The sequence below is a fragment of the Anopheles funestus genome, chromosome X, assembly GCF_943734845.2.
Source record: "Anopheles funestus chromosome X, idAnoFuneDA-416_04, whole genome shotgun sequence".
Classification (NCBI taxonomy): Eukaryota; Metazoa; Arthropoda; class Insecta; order Diptera; family Culicidae; genus Anopheles; species Anopheles funestus.
The window spans coordinates 18470106-18489774 of NC_064597.1; the positions used below are offsets into that span (position 1 = coordinate 18470106).

General features: G+C 39.8%; 1 protein-coding gene across 5 annotated transcripts; it reads right to left on the reverse strand.

Annotated features, from left to right (window-relative positions):
• Positions 1 to 12924: 12924 nt before the first annotated feature.
• On the reverse strand, positions 12925 to 18155 carry LOC125768866 (uncharacterized). Of its 5 annotated transcripts, none has more exons than XM_049437123.1 (4): positions 16179 to 18154; positions 15387 to 15783; positions 15009 to 15316; positions 12925 to 14938 (listed from the first exon to the last, which is right to left on the reverse strand). In XM_049437123.1, exons 1-4 carry the CDS (start codon positions 16306 to 16308, stop codon positions 13755 to 13757), a joined length of 2019 nt encoding a protein of 672 aa, XP_049293080.1. In that variant the 5' UTR covers positions 16309 to 18154; the 3' UTR covers positions 12925 to 13754. The 5 variants fall into 5 exon arrangements, with proteins under 5 accessions (XP_049293080.1, XP_049293097.1, XP_049293089.1 ...); XM_049437140.1 differs by lacking the exon at positions 16179 to 18154 and having other exon boundaries at positions 15009 to 15197; positions 15289 to 15316; positions 15387 to 15460; XM_049437161.1 differs by having other exon boundaries at positions 14834 to 15197; positions 15289 to 15316; positions 16179 to 18155.
• Between the last annotated feature and the right edge of the window lie 1514 nt (positions 18156 to 19669).

The window sequence follows — 19669 nt, forward strand, 5'->3', positions numbered from 1 at the left end:
ACACCTTCCAGAGCGATGTTAAACAGCAAGCAGGAGAGTCCGTCCCCTTGCCTCAAACCCCGGTGAGATTCGAACGATTCCGACAGCATGTTCGATACTCTCACCTTGCACTGCACCCCATCCATCGTGGCCTTCAACAGCCGTACCAGCTTCCCAGGGAATCCGTACTGCTGCATGGTGTTCCATAGTTCGGTCCGATCTATGGTATCGTAGGCCGCCTTAAAGTCAATGAACAGGTGGTGCGTGGGAATCTGATGCTCTCGGCACTTCTGGAGGATCTGCCGTAGAGTAAAGATTTGGTCGGTGGTCGATTTGCCTCCAACAAATCCAGCTTGGTAGCTTCCGACGAAATCTGTGGCAAGGGGCGCAAGTCTGCAGAAGAGTATTCGGGACAGGATCTTGTAGGCAGCATTCAGTACTGTGATGGCTCGGAAGTTAGCACAGTCCAGTCTGTCGCCCTTTTTGTACACTGGGTGTATGACACCCAGCTTCCACTCGTCCGGTAGTTCTTCCTGGTCCCAAATCCTTACGATCAGCCGATGCATAAGCGCGGCAAGCCTCTCCGTACCCATCTTGAACAACTCTGCCACCAGCCCATCGCTGCCAGCTGACTTGTTACGTTTCAGCTGGCACTGATGGCTTCGTCCAAGGATGGCGGGGGCACTTCGTCATCCTGCTGGCTGTCGCAATACTGCTCTCCTCTGCTTCCTGCAGAAGTCTCTCCTGCATCTGCTCCGTTCAGGTGCCTGTCGAAGTAGCACTTCCACCTGTCGATCACCTCTCGCTCGTCCGACAGGATATCTCCCTCCTCGTTGCGGCACATAGCGGTTATGGGAGTAAAACCGCCTCGTGCCGCATTCAGCATCCTGTAGAACTTACGAGTTTCCCCCGACTGGGATAGCTGCTGTATAAGTTGCTCATCCGACTCTTCGAAGCTGCGCTTCTTGTCCTGGAAGAGTCGGGTCTGCTGCCTTCTCAGTCGTCTGTAGTCTTCCACGTTCTGCCTGGTCTCGCGCTGGAGCATGCGAGTACGCGCTGCGTTCTTCTCGGATAGTGCTCGCCTGCACTCATCATCAAACCATTCCTTCCTCCGGTTACGTGTTACGCGGCCAATAGTTCGATCGGCCGTGCTGCTGATGGCTTGTTCCATCATACGCCAATGGTCATTGAGGGACATCGCCTCGAAGGTGGTGTCCTCCGGCAACGCTTCCCCTAGCGTGGTCGCGAAGTCCCTCGCCACATCAGCTTGCCGCAACCGATCTATGTCGAGCCTTGGGGTGGGCTGATAGCGCAGCTTATTGGCTGCGCACAGTTTCTGGCGTAACTTAACCATAACCAGGAAATGGTCTGAGTTGACGTTTGCTCCCCTGTACGTACGTACGTCGATAATATCCGAGAAGTGCCTTCCATCAATGAGAACGTGGTCAATCTGGGAATATGTCTGCTGTGGTGATCTCCAGGTGTAGCTAAAGCGTGGTGCGTGCTGGAAGAAGGTGCTGCGAATGGTCATGTGCTTGGAGGAGGCGAAGTTTATTAGGCGGAGCCCATTGTCGTTTGTCAGCTGGTGGGCGCTGAAACTACCTATCATGGGTTTGTATGCCTCCTCCCGTCCGACCTGAGCGTTAAAGTCTCCGATGACGATCTTGACGTCGTGTTGTGGGCAGCGGTCGTACTCCCTCTCCAACTGCGTATAGAAAACCTCCTTATCGTCATCGGTGCTTCCAAGGTGCGGACTATGCACGTTAATAATGCTCAGGTTGAAGAACCTTCCACGAACCCTCAACCTGCACATCCGTTCGTTGATCGGCCACCAACCGATTACCCTCTTTCGCATCGCACCTATGACCAGGAACGCTGTACCGAGTTCATGCTTTTCACCACCGCTCTGGTAGATCATGCAATCACTGCGGTATGGGCGCTCCGTAACTCCTTTCCAGCGCGCCTCCTGAAGTGCTACTATACCGAAGCCGCGGGCCCTCACCTCGTCCGAAAGAATGCGGGTACTTCCGGGTGCTGTGAGGGATCTGCAGTTCCATGTCCCGAGTTTCCAATCGTTGTCCTTGTTTCGGTGCGTGGGTCTGTGTCTGTTTATCCGATTCGAAATTTCTTGAATATCTTTCGTTGCGTTGGTATTGGGGGTGGCTTGCAAGGCCTCTCCCCCAACCCCCTGTCTCGTCGGAGGGCCTACGCATCCTAGCTGTTTAAAGTCCCGTAGGGTGCCAGGACAGAAGGGACATCCAGCCGCCCCTAACATGGAGAACAGACGCTGGCTGTCCCCCTCCGCTCAATTTAGCCATATACCCCATCTTCCCAAGGGGTTGGGTTTCCCCGTATACCCAAGCTCAGATATTTGGAGAGATATGTTACCATTCTGTACGACGGGGACGTATTGAGTCGGAGTAGGGTATGGAGTGCCTATATTATCCTTCGAGAGGCTTCGGATCCATACCCATATCAGTGCGGTATGGCTACATACACTGACAACAGAACTAATATATACAAAAATATATACATATAGTAGTTTCATGAAAGTCTAATCTCCATTTTTGGAAGGTTTTTTTTTGTAAAAATGTGGTATCTCTGCCGAGAAATAAGAGTGTGAAATTTACATTTCTTGGGGGGCCATGTCTATCAAAAATGATAGACAGTCAATTTGTAAACAAAAACGCTGCGGCATGCTAGGAAACATCACCAAAATAAGCGTGGCACACAACGTGTTACACCGTTTATCGAGCTAGTTGGGATCAATCTCCGTTGAAATGGGATCACCATCAAGCGATTTGGGATTTTTCGCAGCGGAATTGGGATCTCGTGCTGCCGAAATGGGATAAGTCTCATGTTGTTGGATTCACCTTCACTTGAAATGGTCACTTTCTCATTCAAAATGGGCTAGTTTGACAGCGCGTGGATTGTAAACACGTTCAGTGGATGCTTGTATTTAAATAAACCGTTAGAAGTGCATATTTCGGTACAATCGCACTTGAATGTGTTTATAATAAATTAATTAAATTTAATTAACAGATAATTGACAATGTTGATTCTTTTAAAGTGTATTTGTTTTATGTATATATTATGTATATATCATTTGCATTGTTGATTTCGCTAATGGTATGTTAAAAAAGACGCAAGTGTATTTGTTTTATTTTGTAATTCATTTTTATTTCATGTAATTTATAATTCAATATCAGTCATACAGCCTGGCCATATTAATTGAAAAATAATAATAATAATAATAACAATTCATTATCAATGCATTTATAAATTATTCTATGAAATTAATAGGATCTTGGAAATGTTCTTTAAACAAAGAAGAAAGAAAAAAAAATAATAGAAACATACAGTCAATAAAAAAACAATCAATCCTCGATTACTTCGCCTCTAAGGCAACGAGGCATATATCGCCACATGTTTTGCACAAATCCATCACAATCTGTAGTCGTTATTAATGAAGCTCCGCTATCTATAGCATTCATTAATTCCATCTCATTTTTTGGGTTTGCCCGTTTGACGAAATTCTTCCACTGGCTAAATAAGTTCTTGATGGGGTTTAACCTTCAAGTAGGCAATCGGATACCCGGGTATTTTTTTCAACTTCAAACTGCAATAACTTTTGATTCATTGTTTGTATTTACCTGAAATTTTCAGCAGCCTCCCAACTTTTTATTTCCGAATTTTGGTACAAAAATTGTAATTTTAAACAAACAGTAAATATTTTATTTTGATTTATTTTAAACTTTACCACGTAGGTTGGCAACCAGCATACCCGGGTATTCCATACATTTTGTATGGAGAATGACGTTTCTCTTCTTCTTTTTTTTGGATTTAAAATTTCAAATGGATCGTTAGTATTATCGCATCCAAAAAAATATAATAAATGATAATCTTTAATTATCATTATATTATTATTATTATAGTATATTATAGTATAGTATAGTATATAGTATATAATTTATAAAATATAATAAAAAACCATTAATTGTACGCGTCAAAACGTATGGAATACCCGGGTATGCCGGTTGCCAACTTACGTGTGTAAATTTAGTTGCCAACTCTACGGTTAAGAAAGGAGAGTACGGAGGCAAATAAATAGCCTCATTCCCTCCTTCTTCCATAGCACTTCTTACCTCAGCGCATTTGTGGAAAGCCACATTGTCCATAACCAGGGCCAGTTGATGAGTGCCCTGCGATCTTAATTTGGCTTTTAATTCGACGAATGACTCACGATTTATTGCCCGCTTATGGCAAACATAGTGTATTATGCCATGTTTCGACATGGCGCAAATGATTGAAACATTCCTGAACTGTGGCACTTCAGTAGTAGCACGGCGCCCTTTAAGTGAACGTCCCATCGATACTCGCATGCTGATGTTAAATCCTACTTCATCGATGTAAATAATACCCAAATCCGATATTCGCTGGGACAGTTAACAAAACGATGTATGTTAGCATATCGCTTTCTTTCTTCTAGGGTGCCTGTAGTATTTCTACGTTCAGGTAGCTTGTGCACCCGTTTAAAGGTGTGGTGAAATCCACTGATTTCGCGGGCAATTGTTGATACACTTACACCTATATTGTACTGTTCCAACACTTTATCAGCCAATCTTTTTAAGGTGATTGAACAATCCTCATCAATCCACGCACGTATACTGTCTCTCATTTCGTTCGATAATTTTCTATCTCTTGTTCCGCATGGCGCGATGCTGTAGTTTCTCCGGTAAGTCGATATTTTTTGAAAAATGTTATGTATTGTTGATCGGTGCATTCCAAACAGTTGACTAATGTAGTTAATACTTTCTCCATAACTACATTCATAAGCGGATACGATGCGTTCCCTATCATTGTTGCTGGTAGTTTTTTAACGACGATTGCCAGGCTCGTTGGATGCATAGTCGCCGTTCATGTTCAATTGGTTCGTAGCTGTAAAAGAATATGCCTTTAATACGTACTGTGTTTACTTTATACTATGTTTACTGCACTTAGGCTGGTGTCATTGCTCGGTCGTATACGATTTTATCGTACGACCAAATTGCAAGGGGTGTCATTGCTCGTACGATTTGGTCGTGCGATTTTTTTTTGAATTGGCAGTTAAAACAATTTGTTTACATGAACGCCGAGAAAATAACACCTATTTCGCGTTTATACAAGCGAGTTCAACTTGTTGCATGCGACCGTGCAATCAAATCAAAATCATTTGATTTGGTCGTACGACCAAATTGGTCGTGCAACCTTATCTGTCAAATCCCATACATTTGCCTTGCAACTAGTCGTATACGACCGAGCAATGACACCAGCCTTACTTCGTTGCTGTGCCATCTAATAGAGTGCTGAAACTTAAAAGTAAAACAAACTACATATGTTGCAGCGTTGATATTTGCGCACTCTTCTTGTACTCTAAAATAGCGCCAAAATTACAATTAAGAAATTGTAAGCTGTATCGGAAGAGCGTTTAAAGAACCGGATTGAATGATCGAAAAAAACGGTTTCAAAGTTTTTACCTAAATACGTACAACTAAAAGTTCCTATTAATTTCATAGAAGAATTTATAAATGCATTGATAATGAATTGTTATTATTATTATTATTATTTTTCAATTAATATGGCCAGGCTGTATGACTGATATTGAATTATAAATTACATGAAATAAAAATGAATTACAAAATAAAACAAATACACTTGCGTCTTTTTTAACATACCATTAGCGAAATCAACAATGCAAATGATATATACATAACTGTATAACAAGCATTGCACTTTAAAAGAATCAACATTGTCAATTATCTGTTAATTAAATTTAATTAATTTATTATAAACACATTCAAGTGCGATTGTACCGAAATATGCACTTCTAACGGTTTATTTAAATACAAGCATCCACTGAACGTGTTTACAATCCACGCGCTGTCAAACTAGCCCATTTTGAATGAGAAAGTGACCATTTTTTTATGCTGTATTGTAAGTTTAAATTTTTGCTTGGTTTAGGTCCATATTAGATGTGGAGATGCGTTGAGTGCACGACTAACGGTAGTTTTTTGCTTTAGGAAATCGAGTTTGTTAAAAATCTGGCGACTAATAAGGTGATTTGTCGATGCTTCCTGTTCATCTTTTCGTTTAGCTGTCAATTTCGAGTTCCCCTTGATGCGTGCCATCAGATCATATTACATCAGATTTTTCAGGTAGTTGGAAACAAGCTTTTCTGATTTGTGATTATTCCGTGAAATATCACGAAAATATTCACCAGAATCAGCCAAAAACCAGGGTTGATGTTTTTCGACATCTTAAAATCGTTTTGTTCTTTCCATGTCTAATAATAATTCAAATATATAACATGTATTGTAGTGATGGGTGCTCTGGAGTGCACCCACAGCTCCGGAGCCGGTTCCGACCAAACGGCTCCGGAACCGGCTCCGATTTCAGCCCGGAGCTGGCTCCGAACCTACGGTGTCGAAGTCGAATCGCTTTCTCGCTTTGGCAGGTTTAATTGTTAGTTAGGCAGAGCGCGAAAGCATGTTGTTTAATCGGTTACTGCTCCGGAGCCGTCTCCGGTCTTTAGAACAATTACAAGTGCCCGGCAATTACAACCTCAGTCGGCAACAGTCCGATTGCAAGATCCATGCTACTGCTGGTACTACTATTACGATCGGAATTATTACTATTAATACTACCTGCATTTAACGCCTGCATTCTCAGTTGCTGGCTGTTACCACTATTGTTAGCGCTATTTATTCTGTTATTATTATTGTATCCGCTACTAAATGAACCACTGCTGCATTCAACGGCCGCAGTTCCCCCGCTGAATCGCGTTATCAGGCGCTTTCACTTATGCTCCGTCAACACATGTTGCACCTCGATATCCGTGCCACCCTTATCAACCGTTGACTCTGGGACAGAGTAGTTAGGCTCCGAAGTAGTATCAGTACCATCACTATTAAGACTATCGATACATTTAGGCCGATCGAAATCGAAATCGATTCAATTTCGACACACTTGGAAACGCTCGGCCAATCGGTGTTCGTTGCACCGTCCAACCAAGCCGCACTATTATCCACACTGAAACACGCACGATCGGAGCAAACCTATCGATCAACGCTGTTAACAATTTATGCGTTAACTGATTTCTTCGGACGACCAAAAATGCAAAAAACTTGATCACCGAGTTCTACACTTTTTCCTTTATTAAATCCACGTGTCGATGTGTCGAAGTGTGATTTATGTGCGTGTGTCTCTGGATGTGTGTGTGAAAAATTTTTATTGCTATTTTTTAGGTCCGTCCTTATTCGCAGTTCTTTTGCTACTGATCTACTCTTCTTCCGAGCTGTCAAACAGCTCGGGTCGCACCCTGGTCCGTCGCTGGACATGAGCGCTTGACATTATTGTCAACAAACGCCTTACGCAGTTTTACATGTATCGTCACAACTTTCAGCGTTCCTAGAAAACAAAGCGCAACGCCGGTCAAGTTATTATGGTACATTATTAATTGTTGATCTTCATTCCATCCAACCATTGTACGAATATCTTTGTAGCTCCTTATCCATGCGAGAATGTGTTTTGGCAGATCTGGCATAAAACGTATCTGTTGCATTTTTTATTAATGGTAATTATAATGTAATTCTTCCACTACCTTGTGTAATTTACATAGCGCGTGTTAGGAAATTTCGGAATTTTCTAACTAAAATATCTGAGACCTTTTTTTGCCGAACACCGCTTTTGTATATGGTGTGTGTGGTGTGTGTCAAAACATTGGTCTTTATTCGCTTGTCAATTAACAAAAGGCAAAAACCGCAGGATGTGCCTACGGAAGTATGTGCCTACGGAAGTATGTGCCTACGGAAGTCTTTTCTTCCATGCTTTTTCTTCTTTTCTTTTTATATCCCTGTTTTCCCCTACCTTTTGACAGGTCGTTGGGACCTTATCTAACTGCCTTTATAAGGTTCCAACAGCGCGTGTTCTTTCGTTTTGGAATGTGGACTGGGACGATTGGATCGAATTGAGTTCTGAGATTAGACTAACTTAATTTTATTACAAAAATTCAACTGAACGATAAATGTGTTGGTATTAGTTCAAAGTGCGTAAAAGAAAGCATTAAGTATTAGAATTAGTATTAGAAGAAAGTGTTAGTGTGCGGTACAGATTTGTTACTGGTTCGCATAGTTAGTGACGCGCAATTGTGTGCGGTACTGTGCGGCACATTAAAAATGGTACAGCTGCCACAGTACTCCCCTCCTAGACTAGATTTCCCTTTAGTGAAACCTCGCGGGAATTATAACTCTTCTATCAGAACGAGTGACTTTAGTCCGGGATAATTGAATAGGAGTTGTGTCAGCTGGTTCCGGATTTTTCTGATCCTCCACTAAGTATGCAGGTTTCAAACCGTCCACCGAAACGTTGACTTTACGGCTTTACGGCGGTATTTTCAATTTGAAAAATGTATGAGTTCGACTGACCACCTCGAATGATCCTTCGTATGGAGACGATAGAGATGATCGTACCAAATCGTTCCGTACGAAAACGTTCCTGCACGTCCGCAGGTCTTGGTGAATAAAAACGTATCGATTTCCGTGCCTTTTAGTTGGTTGGGGACGAAGATCGCGCATAGTCTTTCGAAGTTTGGCGACAAATTCAGCTTCGTTCGGGTTGTCCGGGTTGCTAGCAAAAAACTCAGATGGTATTCGGAGGGTAGTACCATATACCATCTCGGCCACCGATACTTTTATGTCCTTCTTGTAGGCTGACCAAGTAATTCCAAGTAAGATCATCGGCAGATGCTCGCTTCAGTGATCGGTATCATGGCAAAACATCGACGACTTAAGGGTCTTATGCCATCACTCGATGATACCATTCGACTGCGGATGGTACGCAGGTGGCTGAATCCGAGCAAGCGAGTTAGTTCAGCAAACAGCGATGACTCGAATTGGCGTCCTTGGTCGGAAGTTATGAAGGAAGGAACACCAAACCGGGATATCCAACCAGATACCAGAGCTTCGGCGTGTTCGCGGTCATATCCGGTATGGGTAACGGTTCTGCCCAACGCGTGAATCTGTCGATGACCGTTAAACAGTAACGGGTAACTTTACTCGGAGGAAAGGGTCCAACGATGTCGATGTTGATGTGCGAGAATCGACAGTCCGGAGCCGAGTATCGGAATACAGGAGATTGCGTGTGGCGCGTCACTTTCGAGCGTTGGCACTGTAGGCAGCTCCTAGCGAAAGCTATACTGCCCTTGCGGATGCTTGGCCAAACAAATCGATCCGTCATTAATTTGACCGATGTACGAGTGCCAGGATGCGATAAATTATGCGCTGCCTGCCGAAACCGTTACGTTACAAAGGGGCGAATGCGATCACCAGTGTAGTCACATAGAAGCTGTTTGATACTGCCTGGAACGGTGAAATATTCTAGATTAAGCGAACTATTCAGTTTACCTTCTACGATATTGTAACAGATAATATCTAATCTGCTATACAGCTATAGTATTAAAGTGATAGCTATTACAGAAAACAGACTTTGGGATCGGTATTTAAGAAATAGACAGTACGAGTATGCAACTTAAATTTATAATGACACACATAAAGTAAAGAACTTGGAAACGAGTCGAACGCAAGTAGACTACATACATGTGCTGCGTAAGCATTGGCCACAACCATTGGAAACGTTAAAATGTTTATTTATGACACCAAATCAAAATCAAAATTGTCCCGCGCAGCGAAGCCCAAAATTGTTTACGAGGCGTTAAGTAAAGCAAAACATGTCCACGCTCTGACGAAAGCGTTTAAGCGCAAGAAAGTAGGTCAACCCGCGAGGCTCTGACCTAGAACGACAAAGGCGTCAAACTTAAGCATACTTTTAGAATGATGTATAATAAAGCACCGGGCCAAAGTAAGACAGACTTAATCTGAGCTTGGCATAGAACGTAACCAATCTATGTCCGTTTATTTCCAAACCATTGAGTAACGCCTCAATGTGTCCAACGTTCGTTAAGTCCGTAAGATATCTCCGCGCTTCGCTAATTTCCACCAAGTGATGGAACGCAAAGGAAGACAGTCCGATGATAAGATAAGTGGTAAATGCAGATAAATCGAAACCTGTTACAATATTTTGGTGCTCGTGATCGTCGTTTTGGCTCTCAACAAGTGCTTCATAATCCAGGCATGGTACCTGTTTCGACAGCTACAATGATAATGTGTGCTCGATGGTTCGACTTAGACTAACTTTATTTCCATTAATGCTAAAAGTAACCTATCACCTAGTGCCTATCTAATTACACATACATCTGCCCTAGTGGTTGTCGTAACTCTTATTTATCCTACTATAAATTCATAATTCTATCATCCTATAATGCATTATTGCATATACTTAAGGCGCAAACAGTACCGATTGTACAGCATTGATGCGGGAGAGCAAGTCAACCACGATGTTGTCCTTTCCCACAATGTGACGAATATCCGTTGTGATCTGCCCAATCACGTCCAACTGGCGAGCTTGACGGTCCAAGGCTTTATTAAGTTTCTGGCGGAAGGCGAATGTGATAGGGTTGTGGTCGGTATAGATGTGACAGCTTCGTCCCTCGAGCATGTACATATTTGCAATGCGAATGATCTCAACTTGCTTGGGAAAGTTCAGCTCTACAAATCAATAATATCACCACACTTCGATTTCTGCTCGACAATCTTGTTTCTTGGCAATAAAGGACAAATGAAAAGGCTACAACGATTACAAAATCGTATAATGAGGCTTGTGCTAAGTTGTGGTCGACGTACATCGTCTAATGTGATGCTAGATATCCTTCAGTGGATGTCGGTTGAACAAAGGATAGTGTACCAAACTATGACCTTCATACACAAGCTATTAAAAGGAATGTTGAAAGGGTATTTGGGGGAGAGAATAGTGCGTGGTTTTGACGTTCATCGGTATTGCACACGCAGGGCAGATGCACCAAGAATTCCGCACTTGATTTCCCAGAGAGCTAGTAACTCTCTATTCTTTAAGGGAATCCAGATGTACAACAGGATGCCAAGAGAAATCAAAGATGTGAGCAACTTACAGGGTTTATCAGGTCAATATGACATCTGAAAGGCATAGTTCGCCGGCCAGAACATGTATTTCGTTTCCTGGCAAGTATGTATTTGCCTCAACATGAAAATCCTGTTTCCCAATGATTTTTGATATTATTTGAAGCAGAATTTGTTATATTCATTAAATTATGAGAAACTTTATCACGAACATTTCGAAAACATATGTAAGTGCCAGGTTGAAAAATCTCGTAATAGCGTAGAATGCATTAAAACGGTTTGTTATTGTGTACGGAGTGTAAAAGAACTAATAAACTATTTTTTGCAATGCAATTATACTTCCTCCGTTCATCTATTCGAAATATATAATTGCTGGAATAAAAAGTACCATGCTCAATTTTTGTTGTTTACATTTTGCTCGGATTCGGTTTGACACAATTCGGTTTATGACTAAAGTCAAAACAAAACAACAATTCGGAATTTTGTAAATCAAACTTTTACAAAGTGGTTTAATATTCCATAAAAATACTTGTGAAATTTACTGTTAGCTATAATATTTAAATTGTTACATGAATTATCTTTGAACTACGACGAAGGAACCTAACCACGAATTGTAAACACACACTACTCGACGCTATAAGGATTGACAATAAGGGACAATTAGGATGAATTAGAATGAACTTTGCATGTAAAATGAACTCGAACAAATGAATATACAGTAGCAAACAGAACGGCGCCAAGACTGCACGGATTTCTTTACCGCGATATTCTACCAGTTTTCGATAGTTTTTCTCACAATACTCCCCGAATCGCAAATTCGAGTGCTTTTTGACAGCTGATCGTCGGCACTGCCCGATATTATATTTCGCGGGCGGTACTCACCAGCACTCAGACGTAGAATCACACACATGTACATATTCACAAAATGGCTGGTATCCAAAAAGGGGGCATGACAGCAGGCTCCTTAAAGGGGGGGTAAGACCGTTGATTGTACCCACATGATAAACAAAAAAAAACATTCTTGCACCCCAGTTTTTGCTATATTGCAAGCGTGTGTGCTTGAGCTTGATGTTATTGTCTCATTTGTATTACATTCGTACCCCCTGGATGTTTTTGTTTCTATGTCAGTTTCTCTTTCTCTATCTCGCAAGTACATTTGTTGTGATATATTCGGCTCTTTCGCACCCTGTTTCATTCATATTGTCAGTTGGCTGGTTGGCTGTGGTGATCCTGTGAATTACTGGGAAATTTGTGAGGTAAATCTTTTTTATTGGTCAGTGTACAGTGGTACTTACGAGAATTGTATACCCGTTGTAGCTGTGTGGTAGTCCAAGCTCTTACACGTACGGCTAAGCAAGTGTGATTCTGTGAGGCACCATTTAACCCAATATAGAAACAAGTGCGCAAATCGATCAATCCGTTCAAGCTATTGGATAGTGCCTAGCTAGTGCGAACGGGTAAGTTGGGACATTCCTTTTAGAGCTTCATTGTAAGCGAATATAAACTAAACTAATATTAAACTCGTGTTTTAGTAAAATGGAACAATTCTATCATGACCATGGCTACGCGGCGCCCGAAGATAACGTAATATTAGGTCGGTTATCAGGATCTCCACCACCGATACTTGATGTTGATGTTTTACTTGATCCACCATCCGTATCAACGTTGTCTTCATTGCCTGGTCCATCATGTACTGCTCCTTTATGTACAGCTCCTTCATTGCCAGGACCATCTACTGGTCCATCAATGCCAGGACCATCTTACACATCTCCATCATTGCCAGGACCATCTACTGCTCCATCATTGCCCAATACAAGTGATGTGAATATGTTTGAAAGTATCGGGAAATTGGAGAAAAAAGTCGACATTTTAACAAAAGTTGTTAGGCAGATTGGGGCTGAAGTAAAACTAATGTACAACATCATCATCCCGAGAGACGGAACAACTACTAGTAATATAACAATTACGGCTGTCGAATCGTTGGAGCAGTGCATTATGCTTAATAATATGCTGGAGACCAGTTCGTATATGGCCGATATGCTATGCAGGTTATCACATACCATAGAGCATGTGAAAGTCGTGGAAGCAAGGTTAAACCATATTGTCGATTTATTGTTCACCAGGGAGTTTCTCGCGCAATGTAGTTGGACAGGCAAAGGGTTTCCGCACGCAAAAATTGCCTTTAGTCAATTTCAACATATATTAACCCTAATGAAATTTTCTGGAGGAAACAAATACACTGATTTAAGCGACGAATTCGTCAAAGATTTTTTAGTCAGTAAGATGCGGCACGGTAAGGGCAGGTGTGAAATAAAAACGTTGCGAGGCAATTAATAGTTTTAGATTTAGATTATTTCATGAATTAAAAAATAAGTTCGAACCGAATAAAATAGAACTCATAGAATTGCTTGGTAATGAAAAATATTATTTATTCATTTATTTATGAACAAAAAGTTCCATATCAAACATATTTTGTATTCATTTTTTTTAGTTTATTCAAATTAATTTAAAAAAAAATCCTCCTTCTCTATTTGTTTATAGTTACATAAAAATGCATAATTAATAATTCAGCAAGTATTGTAACTATAATCCAGCTAGCACCACGAGGAGGTTGAGATAGGAGTTAAAGATACGTAAAACGTATCTTCGCATTAGCTAGCCAGCTGAAAAAGAAAGTTATTATAAAAGATACTAACAAAGAATGGTTAAACATCCGCTGTGGTCCCTACTCCGTTCCCTAACGTCTATCTATTGTTGAAGCGTATGTGTTAAAGGGCTAAAATGAAATGTTACTCCTTCATCTAACGATACAACCACGAACTTACATTTTACATCGCAAACATTGATTCTAACTGCCTCTGGTGATAGATCTTCTATAGTTGCTATATAGTTAAAAATTATCTCTGCACTACGTGGATATGAAAACGCTGGTTTTTTCCTCAAAATCTTATGGCCCTCAATAACAAATTGTCCTGCTGTTTCTGATGCCCTGTTATACCGCACAATCTCATTATTTTTTGTAAGAAACCATCCGTTTCTATTGCCCTGTCTAAGAATGAAATCTGCTCTAATATGTAATATAACTTCTTCCTGTCTAGTTTTCCGAAATGGATAATTTAATATTTCCTTCTCACTAGCTGCTTCTACTTCCCGTAGTTCCCCTAATCTCCCTACTATTTGACTTAAACAACTATGGCCTGTTCTTACTAATCGCTTTATATGTTGTAATTTATTCTCGAACGGATATGACGATATTGTTGGAAGCGGTCCGAATCTTTTAACGTCAGCTGCTACATGTACTAAATTATGAAAATTGGATGTTATATATCCTCTGCCGTATATTACACTAAAATCTTCTACAAATTGATTTAATAATTTTCCTGCGAAATCCCAATATTGTTTATAATAATTACTCGATAACAAAGTTACTGCCATAAAAAAGAGTTTAAAATGGTGATACGCGCTGTCAGTGATACTACCTTTCAGTAAAGGTATACTAATGTGATGCAAAAATGTTCGGAATTCTGAACCTTTCCAAAATTTTATGAATTTAAGTGCCCTGGTTGATCTTTGAAATTCTGTAGGTAGTTTTATCCTCACTAATAAGTTTGAAATTCTTTCCTGCTCATCTTCTGACCATTTTTTGTATGGTTTAAGTGACCCTAATACGTAACCTAACAGTAATCTTTTCATAATTCCTAAATGTAGAAGGTGCAGATCATCTGCTATAGGTATATCCTTAATAATATCCATACCCTTGACATCTAGCAGCGGTGTTGGGCGTTTCTGGTGTCCAATGCAATAAGCACCGCTTCGGAATTCGGCATCAGTACGGTCTTCTGCTGTTCCTTCGAATATCATCTTTCTTTCAAAGCGTTTTCCCACAATTTTGCATTTTAGGCAGGCATGAAATCCATTATGGCCTACAACTCCTAAAATAGAATAAATGCGTAGTTTAGTATCCTTGTATGGTGCTTTGTTGTGCAATCTTAAGTTTTTTACCTTTGATTAACGACCTGGCTGGGGTGTCTGCAATAATTGCTCTAAGTGCAACACTTATTCGTCTTCCATTTATGCATATTCCGTTGTTAAGGAGGTGATTGAGCTCCGATACGAGGGGACGGAGATATTCTTCGACGTTATCCGGTTTCGTTGTACCGCAAAATACTCCAATTACCATTATTGGAACATCTGGTATACCGTATAGTTGCATTAGAATAGGCCAAAATTCTGTAGCTCCGCTATTATGTAATGGTAGACCATCCATTGACAAATTTAATACCAACGAATCGATACTCTGCGGCATTACTCTAAAATGATAAAAAACGTTAAATTTTTTTAAAAACAAATGACACATGTATACAACACTGTATATATTACCGAAGGAATTGTTGAAGAGCAGTTTCAATTCCTTGATACCACAGTTGCCCACCTGCTACAGACGCTATTTCCTTTCCTACGCCTACTGGAGTCTTCAAAAATGTCCTGGAATCTTTTGGAAGGTAAAAATTAGTGGTTTTGCGTAAGGTTTGTAATAAATCATTTAAAACAATATGCGGGACTTTATGCTTTAGAGCCCACAATCGCAATTCATGGACAAAGATTTGATTTTGGTGGGCTCTGTCGTCATCACTATACTCATCCTGATCTTCATCGCCGCTCTCGTCTGGCATGAAATTTGGAATGTTTTCCTCCTCATCATCTTCCGATACTTCCATCGGTGGTTCTTCTATTGGGAGGACTTCCATGGCAGGTTGAGCAATGGGTTGGCCGAATTCTAGCAAATAACATACATCGAATAGAATAAAAAAACATTGATTAGTAAAGAAATACAGTCATGATCAATACAAACAAGTCACTATCTTGATATCTTTACGACCACGGAGTACCTCTTAATGATAACCACTTACGCTTCACTTTTTGGCTCTAATATACATATATATATATATCAACAGTTCGAACTACACATCGACTACAAACAGTTTTCAGGCTTAATCCAGCAATATCAAAACAAAACACAATCAGCAATATGTTAATTGGCCAATCTATGAACAGTCGGCTTATAATTGCTATAAACTAATAGAATCAATTGCTGATAATGCTTCTCTACTGGCAAAATCATTTACACACAATCTATTCACTATTCCACTGATAAAAATTAACAAAGCTTACCTTGAATTTCCTGGCTTGTCACTGTTGCAGAGTTGTTTTCTGACTCCCATTCCTTTTCCATTTCAGACCAAATCGTTTTACCCATTCGGTATTTGAGTTGGCTGATCTTTGCTCGTTTAGCTTTTTCCATGATTTATCGTTAACCTAAAACAAAATAAATGTTAATTAGCACAAGTTAAGCAAAATAAGTGACTGGTCCGTCTAGCGTATAGACACAATCGATTTGTATTTCTTTCGTTTATCTAGTGTGATGTTAGCAACACATCGACCGATACCACGTTTTTTTTCTATTGTATGTATTTCGCAGAATTTCGTTACGTTTCGCGCTTCTTGTTGTTGTTTTGGCTCGCTCTTCGTGTCAAATTTAAATATGGCAGACGTTTCTCTACGCCCCTCACCCATCATTTGACCCCTCGCCATAGATTGAATCATATTTGACAATCGAAGTTGGTGAGCTTGCTATCTCTTTCGCACATTTCTATCAAAAGTCACTCATTTCTGCGGATAGGGTCTTTTGTCAAGAAGGAACAACCTACCGGTGATAGACTGTTCTCCTAGATGGGGTTTGGCGGAAATATAGTCATAAATATAGTTAATTCTTTATTTAACTTGTTCATCGCTTCGTTCTAGTCCCAGTGCTATAGACTCATGCAATGCTCTTAACGTGCATGGATGACACGTCTACCATTTCCACCGCATAAAGACATATGGCACGTCCAGATGTGTCGTCAACAAGCTGTTAGTAGCTTTTGAACGTGAATTCAGAATATTTTACAAGATATGATTTTTATGGAATTTTATACATCACTATAATATCATGTTGTTCTTTCAAAACGCAGTACAATCAAATTTCATAAACGATTATCACCATTTATTTTGCAGTTCAGTCTAATTTTTGCTGTTATGTAATACGGCCAGGCCAGGCCAGGCCGTTCTAACCGAGCAAAAAAAAAAAATACGGCCAGGCAGACCAAATAAAAAAAATCATGAAAATTAGTCCTATCTCTTTAAATATTAAAATGATATTAAGGCATGAAACGTAATACTATGCAGTACGCTTAACCTATTAATTATTTTCTAACTAATAGAATGTAATATAATTTTATAAACTAAAACAACTATTTACTCTACATTAATCTACTATTTCTTGTCCAAGTATGCATTTTTCGACGTATTGGAACATATTACAAAAATAACCATCACAATCTTGTGCCGTTATCAAAGATGCACCTTGTTCCATCGCAGTCATTAATTCCTGTTCATTTGTGGGGTTTGCCTTTTCACGATATTCTTCCACTTACTAAAAAGGTTCTTAATCGGGTTGAGAAAGGGTGAATACGGCGGCAAGTATTTCACTTCACATCGCTTCCCGAACAGTGGTGCATTTGTGAAATGCTACGTTATCCATTACTAGCAAAGGCCGATGTCCAACGTTTTGTTCGTTAATTTTTTCGTTTAATTCTTTAATAAACTCAATAAACACGCCCTGGTTTATAGCCCTATTTTTGATCATATGTAACAAAATGCCACCGCTGTTCATTGAAATGTTCCTCGAACGAATTTGAGGAACTACTTTGGTAGCTGCTGTGCCTTTCAATGATCTACCCATCATTTTCCGCATACTAACATTAAACCCCACTTCATCAATGAATACTACGGCAGCTTGGGGTAGACGTTGCGATATTCTATTGTACGACAATGCGTACTCTTTTCGTACTGCCACTGTGTTTGGTGTATTTCGTCGCTCGGGTAGGAGTTTTATTCTTTTAAACGAATAATTAAATTGTTTCATCTCCCGAGCGATAGTTGTGGTACTCACTTGAATAGCTTCTCAGCTATCATCGTAGAGGAATATCCAGTTTCATTAGCAGCAATTACACGCTCACGGTCTTCATTACTTGTTGTTTTATTTGTACGACGCGGTCGCGAAGTACTTGGCGCAACATTATCTGTAGTACTCGTATCACTTTGAACTTCGCCTGCAACATGTTCAGTGTTACTATCATCCATTGCTAAAAAACGACAAAAATTGTTTATGACAAATTCATATTATTCATGTATATTGTGCATTACCATATTATACACATCTCTTGACATACCTGGTATTGAAACCTTGGCATTATTCGCAACGTTTTCACCACCTTCAACTACTTCATCGTTGTTATCAGCCTTTGCTAGAATGGCAATAATAGGTAAACATACATTCATATTACGTGAATTATACAAACGTTTTGAACATACCTTCTAATTTTATCTCGTTGAACGAAACACGGCGACAGTTTATCACTTGAAATATGAAACAGTTACAAAGAGACGCGGGAATCTATTTTTCTGCAACGTGATTAGTCGTTCTTTGAAAAATTTTACCGATACATGTTGTTCGCTATTGTATTCGTGAATGTTTATTTTCAAGGATCGAGTTCTTTCCACAATGTATTTCCTACTAATGATTTGAAGCACTTTGTCAACATGGTAATATAAACAACAACAAATTACGTTTGGAGCATGTGTCAAACCGAATCCGAGCAAGAAAAATTGAGCATAGTACTTTTTATTCCAGCAATTATGTATATATACACAAGATATTTACAGCTTACACCTAAGGTTTCTAATTTTAAAACGTTTACAGATGGGAGGATTTATAAATGTTTCCTTTAATTTTTGAAATGCGGTTTCGCAATCAAGAGTCCGTTCAAATGGTACTCCTTTTCTTGTTAATCGATTTAGTGGCATGCATATTTCACCAAAGTTTTTAATATGCTTTCTATAGTAATTAGCAAATGCTACTAATCTTTTCGTTTCATCTGAAGATTTTGGGGTTTTCCAGTTTTTAATACACTCCAGTTTTTTCGGATCAGGCTTAATTCCTTCCGCAGAAATATAGTGTCCTAAATAGATTAGTTCTTCTTTTAGAAAATGACACTTTTCCGGATTCAATTTATCCCAAAAAAAAAATCCCAAAAATATACTTTTATAAATTGATGGACTGAAAATTTGCGAAAACCAACTATATAATTAGTTTCATAAAAGTCTTATCTTAATATTTGCCGAAGGGTGTAAGTAAAAAAGCGCAGCTACCGCGGAAAAATAACAGTTTGAAAATGACGACTACCCAACCAGCCAAACCAACATACTTTCTCGCTTTGGCAGGTTTGGTTGTTCATAAAACAGAACGAGAAGGTATGTTGATATGGTCAGAGTTTATACCATTATGAGTTGGAGAGTTGAATCACAGCGATGAGAGGGTAACTCTTGGTTTTGAATTTTAGCCGTTATGTATCCGAAAATATTATATTTTTTTGTATATTCGCCGGTATTCAACGGGATATAGCGTTTAGAAAAATTTGTCTAGATGTAAACTGTTGTCTTTTAATAATACACATACTACATAGTCCTGTACTTATCGACTACTGCGTACTGCGGGATCTTGCTGTATATTCTGCATGCATATTAATCTTTGATTTTAGCTACGCAAAAATGTTCAAATCACG